Source organism: Mytilus galloprovincialis, chromosome 4, assembly GCF_965363235.1.
Source record: "Mytilus galloprovincialis chromosome 4, xbMytGall1.hap1.1, whole genome shotgun sequence".
Taxonomy (NCBI): domain Eukaryota; kingdom Metazoa; phylum Mollusca; class Bivalvia; order Mytilida; family Mytilidae; genus Mytilus; species Mytilus galloprovincialis.
This window is the reverse complement of record NC_134841.1, coordinates 22035659-22048405: the sequence shown is the minus strand read 5'-3', so window position 1 is coordinate 22048405 and position 12747 is coordinate 22035659. Positions and strand designations below refer to the sequence as shown.

At 29.9% G+C, this 12747-nt stretch overlaps 1 protein-coding gene across 24 annotated transcripts in view; it reads left to right on the top strand.

Annotated features, from left to right (window-relative positions):
• LOC143071632 (protein unc-13 homolog B-like) overlaps positions 1-12747 on the top strand; it is a 163564-nt gene that overhangs the window by 112329 nt on the left and 38488 nt on the right. For 15 of the 24 annotated variants that reach the window (XM_076246053.1, XM_076246061.1, XM_076246059.1 and 12 more), the window contains 6 exons: positions 1221-1259; positions 3457-3577; positions 3981-4087; positions 6139-6280; positions 7559-7600; positions 8044-8171. In XM_076246053.1, coding sequence (XP_076102168.1) covers positions 1221-1259; positions 3457-3577; positions 3981-4087; positions 6139-6280; positions 7559-7600; positions 8044-8171 — 579 coding nt within the window. Of the gene's footprint in view, positions 1-1220; positions 1260-3456; positions 3578-3980; positions 4088-6138; positions 6281-7558; positions 7601-7803; positions 7932-8043; positions 8172-12747 lie in introns of all 24 variants that reach the window. The other 9 variants (XM_076246065.1, XM_076246062.1, XM_076246060.1 and 6 more) reach the window with 3 other exon arrangements.

The following is a 12747-nucleotide window of genomic DNA, read 5'->3' as shown; positions in this document are numbered from 1 at the left end:
TTTCACTTGACCTCAACCTCATTTCATGGATCAGTGAACAAGGTTAAGTTTTGGTGGTCGTCCATATCTCTAGTATATTCGGTGTATGGAAGGACTGTAAGGTGTACATGTCCAACTGGCAGGTGTCATCTGACCTTGACCTCATTTTCATGGTTCAGTGGTTATAGTTAAGTTTTTGTGTTTTGGTCTGTTTTTCTCATACTTTATGCAATAGGTCTACTGTATTTGTTGTATGGAATGATTTAAGGTGTACATGCCTAGCGGGCAGATGTCATCTGACCTTGACCTCATTTTCATGGTTCAGTGGTTATAGTTAAGTTTTTGTGTTTTGGTCTGTTTTTCTCATACTTTATGCAATAGGTTTACTATATTTGTTGTATGGAATGATTGTAAGGTGTACATGTCTAGAGGGCAGATGTCATCTGACCTTGACCTCATTTTCATGGTTCAGTGGTCAAAGTTAAGTTTTTGAGTTTTGGTCTTTTTATCTAATACTATATGTCATAGGTCAACTATATTTTGTGTATGGAAATATTTTATGATCTATATGTCAGTCGTGCAGGTTTTATTTGACCTTGACCTGGTTTTCACGGTTCATTGCTCAGTGTTAAGTTTTTGTGTTTTGGTCTTTTTTCTTAAACTATAAGCAAAAGGTCAACTATATTTGTTGTATGGAAGCATTGTTAGCTGTACATGTCTGCCTGGCATATGGTTCAACTGACCTTGACCTCATTTTCATGGTTCATATTAAGTCTATGTGACAGTCGTAATAAAGCTTTAGATTTGGGAGTATCAACATAATATCAATGATTAGTAAAGAAGGCGAGACATTTCTGTGTGTGCACTCTTGTTTATGCTATAAGGCAGTTCATATATATAAAAAAAATTCAACATATATATTACAGTTTATTTGGACTGCGATGGATAATTGTCAAATATAATATAATTTTAACTTTGAATTATAAGAAGTTGGTCATAACTACTGTACATGAGATAAAAAAAATCAATTTAAAAAATACCAGGCTATGTATACCGGTACATACTATATATTCGTCTATACAACCACTCTTGATTCAAAAAAGTTAAAAGGCATAATTAAACATGTTGAAATTTGTTGAATTGAAACAAGGATGAACTTTAGTAAAAAACAGTCATAATGTAATAAAAAGTGGCTCCAATGCAGAGAAACATTAGTTTATATCCAGCATTTTATTTTTAAGAAAAACAAATTGACATAGACAAATTTTTGGCAGTTATAGGTAATTAGTCCTTCCCTATAGCGCATTCCAGCTGCTGTGGATTTATTTATTTTCGTGGATACCAATTTTCGTAGATTGAGGAAAACTTATACTTTCATGGATATTTAATTTCATGGTTTTGCTGAAGTCTGCATACAAATTGATAGAAATTTGTAATTAGTTGAACATTTTAAATTCATGGTTCACCTGAACCCACAAAAATTGGTATCCAACGAAAAATAATGAATCCACAGTAATATCTTCTATCTCTGGTTAAAACTGTTTGCCTGACAAATAATTAGCATTCTGAAAAAATTGACTAACAAAAAATACCATCTATTAACATAGTACATTCTTCTTTAGTTCACTAATACTAACATTTAACTTACTCAAGTGTTCGTACCGATTATCAGGTTATCTGCATGTTGATATCGTAAAATATCAGCTGCGAGACATAATATGAAGCTTTTTGTCGAGTGAGCGTAGCGAACGAGATCAAAAAGCCTTCATATAATGTCAAGCAGCTGATATTTTACAATATCAATATGCAGATAATCTGATAATCGATTTATCGGGCTATATTTGCGTGTTTCAGAAGTGTTTTCTTTGTTTCACCAGCACACAAAAGATGACTTGATAAGTTCGGGTCAAAGTTATTAACGTCGGTTCAAACATTATGACGTCGCTGATATGTCCGGGTCAAAGTTATTAAGGCCGGGTCAACGTATTTGACGTCACAAAGACATGATATGGAATAATATTAAGAGCTGAACAGAGTGATATAGACAGTGGGACGACCGATAATATACCTTATCTTCCTCGGTACAAAAGTTATTTTTATGCCAGGCATAAAGTTCTGCACTTGTCCCTACATCCTGAAATTGGTTTTCTTTCTCTATTAAACCTAACTTTGCCTCAACCAAATGTTATGAAAATTTTACACAATTTTTATTACCACACAACACAAATCAAGTGTGAACTCTTTACCTTTTTAAAGTTGTGCCCCTTTACAACTGGAAAAATTGCTGAATTTTTTTGTGTCATTTCTCTGACTTAAGTTATCCTCAATCATATGTTATGAAACTTATACATAATGCTTAGTTTTCACAAAACTCAGATCAAGTAAGATTTGGGTTGTGTGACTTTTACCATTCTTGAGTTATATCTCTATATAATATTATATGCAAGGTAGTACAGCATCAGTGTCAATGGATTCTTCATTTATTTGTGGTATAAAATGTTCACGAGAAGAAAAGGTGGTTATATATAAGATATATACTTTCTCTCTTGGAAATTAGAAATTATACTTTTCATTGGCTTTTACAACTATCAATTATTTTCTATGTTTTCTATGTGGAGCTCATGTAATTTTGAAAAAAGAAGGTTTTTCATTTGCTTTTAGAATTTTAAATACTTCCTGTATTTTTAATGTAAAGCTTTAGTACGCTAATGTCAGTATTTGAATTGGATCAATGATTATTTATTGATCTTCTTGTTTCTGATAGGATGTGATAGATATTATTCTATTATAATTCGACATTTGTACACTTTCCACGTCTGAAACATGGTAGAAATGAAAAATTATCTCTCATTAAATAAAGGTCATTACCGATTGCTGATAAAAGATTTTTTTTTAAGTTTATGATTTGGCTAAAATGATATATGTCTTTGTCAGTTATTAACAGGATAATGTTATTATAATGACTGTTAATTTATCTAACACCTTAGAACTTGCAAGGCTGACAAACACCCCCTCAGTGGCATAAAATGTATAACATGTTACCGAGAAATTATGTACAGTCTTATTGTACCTCTCTGATCGGTTCAGTAGAATGTTCCAAAAGTTCAGTTACATATAGTTTCTGTGGTAGAGACTATTCAAATGTTTTATTTGCATTTGATTTTGTTGTGTCTAATTCATTTAAGATACTGGTTACTATAAAAGAAATTTAATCGCTTTTAAAGTTAATTCAAGTTGAGATTTCAAAGTGTTCCGATTTTACTGGATCTGCTTTAAAGACCATTTTAAGCTTGTTGTAAGGATATAATACTTTAAAGAAGTCATCAAACGGTGTTGGATATAAGAACTGTAAAGGATGAAATATATTGAAGTTGTTTAAATGCAAATAATACTGACATAGGATTTCTTCGACTAAATATGAATATTTTTTTCTGACTTGTTAACATGTAAAAATAATATTAGCGTGGATGTTTACAGGAGCTGCTGAGAAAAGTTCTAAACATGGTGCTGAAGATAAAACACAAAACATAATTAGTGCAATGAAAGATCGTATGAAGATACGGGAGAGAGTTAAACCAGAAATATTTGAATTAATTAGGTATGTAACATTAACTTAACTATAAGTAGGTACACACAACTTGAGCCATGGTAACCTATAAAGTTACTTATATAACAAAGTAAGGAAATCATGGGTTCAACTGCATGATAATCTTAAACAAATTTTTACAAGTTTTTACTTGATCACATTTTCAATGTTTGATTTCTTTTTGTTTTTTTATAAATAAAACTTTATGTTTCAAATTTTTGTTAACAGATATAACAGAATACTTATAAGGGAGTTTTGATGTTCTGTGTTAGAAAGTCATTCTGAGAACATAGTAGTCAATATGTTATAAGTTTAATGTGAGGAATAAAAGTGTATATTACACCCCATGTACAGAGAAATACTCCTGTTTTAAATGTGTACTTATGGACATTGATATTGTGCCCACTTTCAATAGGCAAGTTTTTGGAGTTGACAAAAAATCCCATACAGGTCACATGAAGGCAGTAAAACAAAGTGTACTTGATGGAACTTCAAAATGGTCCGCCAAAATTGCCATCACGGGTAAGTCTGTGCACGACACTGTATTGCACGACTAATGAGTGGTTTGTAACTGTGTAGCACGACTTGATGTGTAACTCTGTAGCAATACTAATAACTGGTGTATAACTTATGTGTACCTAATACAATGTGCACACCAAAGGTTTAATATAAACAACCTGTCAAATATCAAATTTTCTGAGTCAAATTTTTTTCATGAAATTTTATTTTAAAACGAAAATGATTCGTGTTACCAAAAATTTGAATGGCAGTTCTTTATTAAGATGCTATTGAGGCATTGAATTTGAATAATTTTGGTTGTAGCAATGATAGCTAGGTAGGGATGGTTCATGAACAAAACAGTCATAGTTTAGTAAGATTTATGATAAACTTTTGGTGTATACATTTGATTTCTACCTTAGGCATGCAATCATAACTCTGAAAAAGGTATTCTTAGCTATATGCTACAAATAAATAAATTTTTTAGATATTTGACTGTTCACATTATATAAGTTTCATTTGTGAGAGAAAATTTTCTGTAGAAATATCAGGGAAAGATTAAATTTTTTGGTGAATTTATGACTGGGTCTTATGTTAATAGGTTCTTGGGAAAAGTCTGGATATCAGTTAAATAAAGAACTGGTCCTTTAAGAAAGATCAAAATTATTTCATTGTCATGCAGCCATTATTTAGGATCAACACATGATTTATATCTGATTCAAATCATATGAATCTTTATAGTATTTGTACTTGTAAAGGGCGAGAGGAGGGGGGACAAGTTGAGATGCTAAAAATTTTGTAGGATATGATTATATATTAGAAAAATACCAATACTGTAGCTTCATAAATATTTGTTGGAAACCAATATTTGTTGATATCGTGGGTACAGGTGAACCAGGAATTTAAATTTTCAATGAATTACAAATTATCTATTAAAAGGAATGAATGGAAACTTAACATCCACGAAAATCTTCCTCAATCCACGAAAATTGGTACCCACAAAAATAAGAATCCACAGTATGCCATTAACAAATACTAATAGCATAGTTATATTTGCATGCCTATATATCTAAGGTCATATAGATATCGGCTTGATAATACTATATGGTCTTATTTTAATGTAACATTTAGAATTGTACTATTGTTGTGTCATTAATAGTCTGTCTGGGATCTTTGTTTCAGAGAATATTATAATGTTGATACTAAAACTTTCAAGGAACATATAAAACTAGCAAAACAATGTGTGTTAGATGGCACATCAAAATGGTCAGCCAAAGTGGCCATTACAGGTAGATTTGTGGTGGGGTGTGGTTTGGTGGCTTGGCTTGTGGCAGAGATTACTAATAGTAGTTACTGACTGAAAGTTTTCACAGTATTAATAACATAATTTGACATTTTCAATGATTGGGAACTAAGTTTTTGGGAAGCTTTTTGTTGTTGTTAAAAATCAGATAATTTAATTTAAAGTGGAAAAAAAGAAATTGATAAACAACAACTTTCAGTCTGTGTTTTAATAATAACAGCTTTTTGCCTTATTCTTCAAACAGTGGATTTAAAAAGGAGATGTTTTTTTTTTTTATTATGGTTTGTTTTCATCTAATACAGTTATTCTGAGATCAATACGAATGCACAAAGGTTAAGTTTTGAAAAAGACTAAAAACAATGTGATAATTCCTAGTAATAAAGTGATGGTCATACATAATACAAACATCAATGCAAAAAACTACATTTTATAATTCTGTATTCAGACATTAGAATATTTATCAAATGGTATTAAATGTCCTTTTGCATGTTACACTTTCATTATATTTGAACTTGTTTGCTTTATTTTAGTGAAATGTGAAACTTTAATTGCTTTATATCATTGCTAAAGTTTGTTATCAATATATTTATATGATATTCAGGTTTTTATTAATAATTGTATGTTGCTCATAGTAAGACATGGTAATGCAAAATGATCAATAATTTATAGGATGTCCGCTGTAAATTCTAAAAAATAATAAAAGTTAAAAATTCTTGTTTTATTATAAAAAGATTATATTTTCATTTGAATTTCCCATACATATTTATTTCAGTAAAATGTGCCCAAGGTCTGATTGGTAAAGATAAAACAGGTACGAGTGATCCCTATGTCACAGTTCAAGTTGGCAAAGTGAAGAAACGTACAAAAACAGTACCACAGGACCTGAACCCAATCTGGAATGAAAAATTTTATTTGTATGTATATTTTGGTTCATTTTAAGTTTTCTTGTTTGGAATCTGTTACAGAAAAAGATTTTTTTTATGCCCCACCTACGATAGTAGAGGGGCATTATGTTTTCTAGTCTGTGCGTCCGTTCGTTCGTTCGTCCGTTCGTTCGTTCGTTCGTTCGTCCGTCTGTCCCGCTTCAGGTTAAAGTTTTTGGTCGAGGTAGTTTTTGATGAAGTTGAAGTCCAATCGACTTCAAACTTGGTACACATGTTCCCTATGATATGATCTTTCTAATTTTAATGCCAAATTAGAGATTTTACCCCAATTTCACGGTCCACTGAACATAGAAAATGATAGTGGGAGTGGGGCATTCGTGTACTGAGGACACATTCTTGTTTTAAAATCTATCCATGATAGGCATAACATTTTGTGCTCCAGACATATTTAACACGTTCTTGATTCAAAAAAGCTGAAAAACTATATCAATTACCATGTTCAATTACTCTGTTGAACATATTGAAAGAATTGAAAATTAAAGATACTAAAAAGCTAAACATGTGCCAATTCTGACCACGGCCAATCTTTGGAATTTATAGTCTAAGAATAACCATTTCTTTTATATTTCATCACATAACAAATTTTAACAGACTATCATTTGAACTTGGAATTATTTTTAATTATGGAATTCGCATTTTTTTATAAATTCCAGGTTTATTTTGTATTATGATCTTTTGAGCGGTTAATAACAATTTCAATACAATGTATTTTGGTTAGATAGTGTTGTGCGCGGCACAGTACCTTCTATTGAAAGTATACTATTTTCTTTGTAATAGAAAGTGTTGTGCTCAGCACAGAACATTTCAGTACAGAATAATCATGGAATTTTTTTAAAATTTCAATAACAAGAAATCAAGCAAATTCCATAGTTAAAAATAATTCTAAGTTCAAACAATAGACTGTTATTTGTAGATTTTTCTGAAATCGTGCATTGGTGTCCATTCTTAAAAAATCACTATGATTTCAAAATTTACAGTATATATTGATGAGTGATGTTGAAAAAAATGACAGTAATAAAAACTTTGCTATGTCAGTTTATGTATTAATATAGAAATTATGAATAGAGTATTTTATTGATACAAGACTGTTTTCTGTTGATCTTTGTAACGGTGAAGATGAATGTCTGCTCAGAAAATCCTTAGAGAGGAGGAGGCAACTATATTTTACAATAGAACTTGACATCAATCTATAATAATAAAAAAAATTGGTCAATAATATTTAATTTTATTGTTATTTGTTCTTTTCAGTGAGTGCCATAATTCCTCAGACAGAATAAAAGTTAGAGTGTGGTATGTATAGGGAATATTGTAGATTAGATGTGATTTTTTATTTGCCTAACATGAAAAGCATCTTAACATAATTTATGAGATAAAAAATAAAAACAAAAATAAGGTATTGAGATAATAGACTTATTTTTAAAACAAGAGACAGAAAACACATTGTCAGATATTTTACATTCTTATTGAAAAGGCTACAATATTGTAAATTATAGGGACGAAGATAATGATTTGAAATCCAAGTTACGTCAGAAATTGACCAGAGAATCAGATGATTTTCTGGGTCAAACAATAATAGAAGTTCGTACATTGAGTGGTGAAATGGACGTGTGGTATAATTTGGGTGAGTTAGACTTAGAAATTGGTAAATTATGATCATTAATATTGAGAAATGGTATCATGGGTACAATGTAAAGGGAGGCTTTGTGATTGAACTGATTTTTGTATCTTTCCAGGGATGAGGATGATGACATCAAATCAAAGCTGAGACAAAAATTTACAAGAGAATCAGATGATTTTTTGGGTCAAACAATTATTGACGTGACTACTTTGAGTGGGGAAATGGATGTATGGTATAATTTAGGTCAGTCAGCCCTGCACAATGCTCAAGCGTGTGTCGTCTGTCAAATTCTGCAGTTTTTTTCCTTTTTCCCAGAATCTATATCTATTTTCAATTCATGTATATATTAATATGCATACTTTCTTTTTCATTAACTTGTTATTTTCAAAATAATACCAACTTGTATGTTGCTGTAACTCTCTGATTTATTTAACTGGTAGTGCATTTTGTCATTCTATTGTGCCCTTCATCTCAAAAGATTTATTTAAAAATAAAGATTCAAGGTTTTCAAATTCTAAATTCTCAATACTATTTTTAGTGATAAAAAGAGAAATTTCAATTGATTTTTAGTAAAAAATCTCAGTCTTTTGTTGAAAATGATAAATATATCAAAGTAGAACGTAGTCTGTTTAAGGTGGTACCCAACAATTTAACTAAAATTAATTTGGCTCGTTTAATTTTCTTAAAATTTTGACAAAGTATTTACTTTGACCCTTTTACAAAAATATAAAAATTTCAAAAAATTTGAACCAACCGTTTTATCAGAAAAATTACACTGGTTATATAGCAGTTTAACAAACACTTATTTTGATCATTGAGAAGCTTAATATTCCCTTAACAACACAACGTAATTAAAACGTTTAGCTGATTTTACAGAGTTATCTCCCTGTAGTGTTAGGTACCACCTTAACTAACTTTTTGGGGTAAAATGAAATTAAAAGTGAAAACAAAAATCAGAATGTCAAATACAAGTAAAAAGGTTTTTCCCTTCTCTGAAAGTCAAAATGAAAGTAAAGTTTGACAATTCTTGGTAGATCTACAGTTTAAATGTCAGAGCATAGGAGTAAGATAAGAACATGTTATAAATAATTGGTTAGTGCTTTATGCAAAACAAAATTTACAAATTGAGATGAGATTCTGCTAAAAGTTATTTGAGATATGGAAACATCAAATTTAGTCCTGACTTTATAAAGTGTGCTCTTATACCTGAACTCTCCTGTTTGAAACTGATATATTTTATCTAACACAGCATGATTTGAGTATATTTCCCTTTATACTAACAAAAACAGGTTTTCATTAGTGGTATATTAATACAACAACTGTTGAACTACTGACAGGATGAAAGCATTCTAGATAGGAAATTATATTAAAAAGTCAGGATTTATTTAATTGAATGGAATATTTCAGACTAGTTCAACAAAAAATTTGTTTTTAAGGAGCATACAGACTTGTGAGAATTTAGTCAGCCCTCGTACCAAGTTTTGATTTTTGCTAAAAAAAGAAAGTGACATGAAGTATATGATATTGAAGTAAATTTCTGAGAGTTTCTGAGACAGATGTATGCATGTCACATATATAACTGATTAAATGTCACATTATTTTGTCGTAGAATTTGTATCACGTTTAGTTCATAAAGTAAATAAATATTATTTCAATAGATCTTTCTTTTTTTATAATTTGCATGTAAATGCATTGTGATGACTGTCTGTCACAAAATTTATCATACATCTAATCTATTCAACTTCGTCAACTTTTTGTTTCAGCTTTGATAATAATTGTTAGTTTCTATTCTATTTATAGACTTACAAACATAGGCAGAATAAAATAAATTGTTTGTTTCTCAAATTAAAAAAAAATAAAATAATTTTTTGTCATGTGATTTTTTTTATGTTCATTCATAAGATGATACAAATATTTTGAATGAAATTAAATATTTCTAAACTGATTTTTTTGTATTTGATTTTTTTTTAAGATTTTCTTTTTAATCTTAAACTTAAAAAGTTTTAGCAACTTTGATAAGTTTTTATCAGAAGTCTAACTTTATAATCAGGTTTGCGAAACAAACAATTTATTTCCATTTGCCTTATTTATAGCATGATTTTATTTAAAGATAGATTTCTGATTTGTTACTGATTTAAACATTTATTTTATTAGAAAACATTAAAATAGATGTATGTAAGGGCTGTTCCAGAAAATAATATGTCCCCCAGGGACAGCACCTTTTTTTAACACTCATCAGCCACAGAAAAAAAGATAAATAAGACCAACACTCTATTTGTATTTTGGTATTTAATATGCAGAACCACCCACTTAAAAAATTTTCAAAAGTTGCCTTTCCGGGGTGGGGGGGGGGGACGGGACATAGTATTTTTCGGAACAGCCCTAATAGCCAACAAATCATACTACATGATCTGTATTAATTCAACTTATTTTCAGAAATTGTTATTTAATATTTTAAACAAATGCAACAGGACAATCATTTAATGTATTTTATTTTATGCTCTATATAACATGTTTCTTTTGTGGATAGTTGTCTCATTGGCAATCATACCACATCTTCTTTTTATTTTTACAAATTATATTAATTAATGGACAATTATTATTATATCAATATTGTAAATAATAATAATAATAATATTATTATTGAATTGTTTACATCACATTTGTATAGTATATTGAATTTTAACAGCTCAATTTGAATAGGAACTTCATTAGAAACAGTTCTTTTAAGGGGCTTGCGGGTATAAATCAATATATTTTTTTTAATATAGGATTTCTCTATATTTTTCTGTAAATGAACTTTATCATATACTTAATAGAAAAATGAAATTAAAAAATGAGGTCACCGTTAATTTAAACTCACAATCTGCCTCCGAAAAAAGCATACATTTGTGTTAATGTCCTTTTTATACGACCGCAAAATTTGAAAAATTTTTCGTCGTATATTGCTATCACGTTGGCGTCGTCGTCGTCGTCGTCGTCGTCGTCGTCGTCCGGCGTCCGAATACTTTTAGTTTTCGCACTCTAACTTTAGTAAAAGTGAATGGAAATCTATGAAATTTTAACACAAGGTTTATGACCACAAAAGGAAGGTTGGTATTGATTATGGGAGTTTTGGTCCCAACATTTTAGGAATTAGGGGCCAAAAAGGGCCCAAATAAGCATTTTCTTGGTTTTCACACTATAACTTTAGTTTAAGTTAATAGAAATCTATGAAATTTTGACACAAGGTTTATGACCACAAAAGAAAGGTTGGGATTGATTTTGGGAGTTTTGGTTCCAACAGTTTAGGAATTAGGGGCCAAAAAAGGGCCCAAATAAGCATTATTCTAGGTTTTCGCACAATAACTTTAGTTTAAGTAAATAGAAATCAATGAAATTTAAACACAATGTTTATGACCACAAAAGGAAGGTTGGTATTGATTTTGGGAGTTTTGGTCCTAACAGTTTAGGAATAAGGGGCCCAAAGGGTCCAAAATTGAACTTTGTGTGATTTCATCAAAAATTGAATAATTGGGGTTCTTTGATATGCCGAATCTAACTATGTATGTAGATTCTTAACTTTTGGTCCCGTTTTCAAATTGGTCTACATTAAGGTCCAAAGGGTCCAAAATTAAACTTAGTTTGATTTTAACAAAAATTGAATCCTTGGGGTTCTTTGATATGCTGAATTTAAAAATGTACTTAGATTTTTAATTATTGGCCTAGTTTTCAAGTTGGTCCAAATGGGGGTCTAAAATTAAACTTTGTTTGATTTCATCAAAAATTGAATAAATGGGTTCTTTGATATGCAAAATCTAACTGTATGTAGATTCTTAATTTTTGGTCCAGTTTTCAAATTGGTCTACATTAAGGTCCAAAGGGTCCAAAATTAAACTAAGTTTGATTTTAACAAAAATTAAATTCTTGGGCTTATTTGATATGCTTTATCTAAATATGTACTTTGATTTTTGATTATGGGCCCAGTTTTCAAGTTGGTCCAAATCAGGATTCCATATGAAATATTGTGCAATAGCAAGAAATTTTCAATTGCACAGTATTGCACAATAGCAAGAAATATCTAATTGCACAATATTGTGTAATAGCAATTAATTTTCAATTGGAGTTATCTTTCTTTGTATAGAATAGTAGTTGATAATATATGTTGGAAATTTGCCAGACATGACTATGATGTCATTTTCTATTTTTATTTGCCAATAACTTTATGTAAATAACTTCATTGGAAATTTGCCAATATAAAATGTTGCTGATGAAGCTTTTTTTCCTTATCTTATCTAAAATGTTTTTAGATAATGTATGTTGGACATTTGCCAGACATGACTATGATGTCATTTTCTATTTTTATTTGCCAATAACTTTATGTAAATAACTTCATTGGAAATTTGCCAATATAAAATGTTGCTGATGAAGTTTTTTTTATTGTTTTATACAATAAACAATGTATATTCACTTTTACTACCAACCAATCTTTACCATTCAGTGATAACAAGCACTTTATTTTACATTTTAATATTTTATGATGTATTTAAAAGAGTAGTTATTGTTGCAAACTCCATTAGAAATTTGAATTGATATCAGTTTTGGAAAAAGGGAAACGGGGATGTGAAAAAAAAGGGGGGGGGGTTAAATTTTTCTCATTTCAGATTTCATAAATAAAAAGAAAATTTCTTCAAACATTTTTTTGAGAGGATTAATATTCAACAGCATAGTGAATTGCTCAAAGGCAAAAAAAAACTTTTAAGTTCATTAGACCACATTCGTTCTGTGTCAGAAACCTATGCTGTGTCATGATCAACTATTTAATTTTAGATTTAAAAAG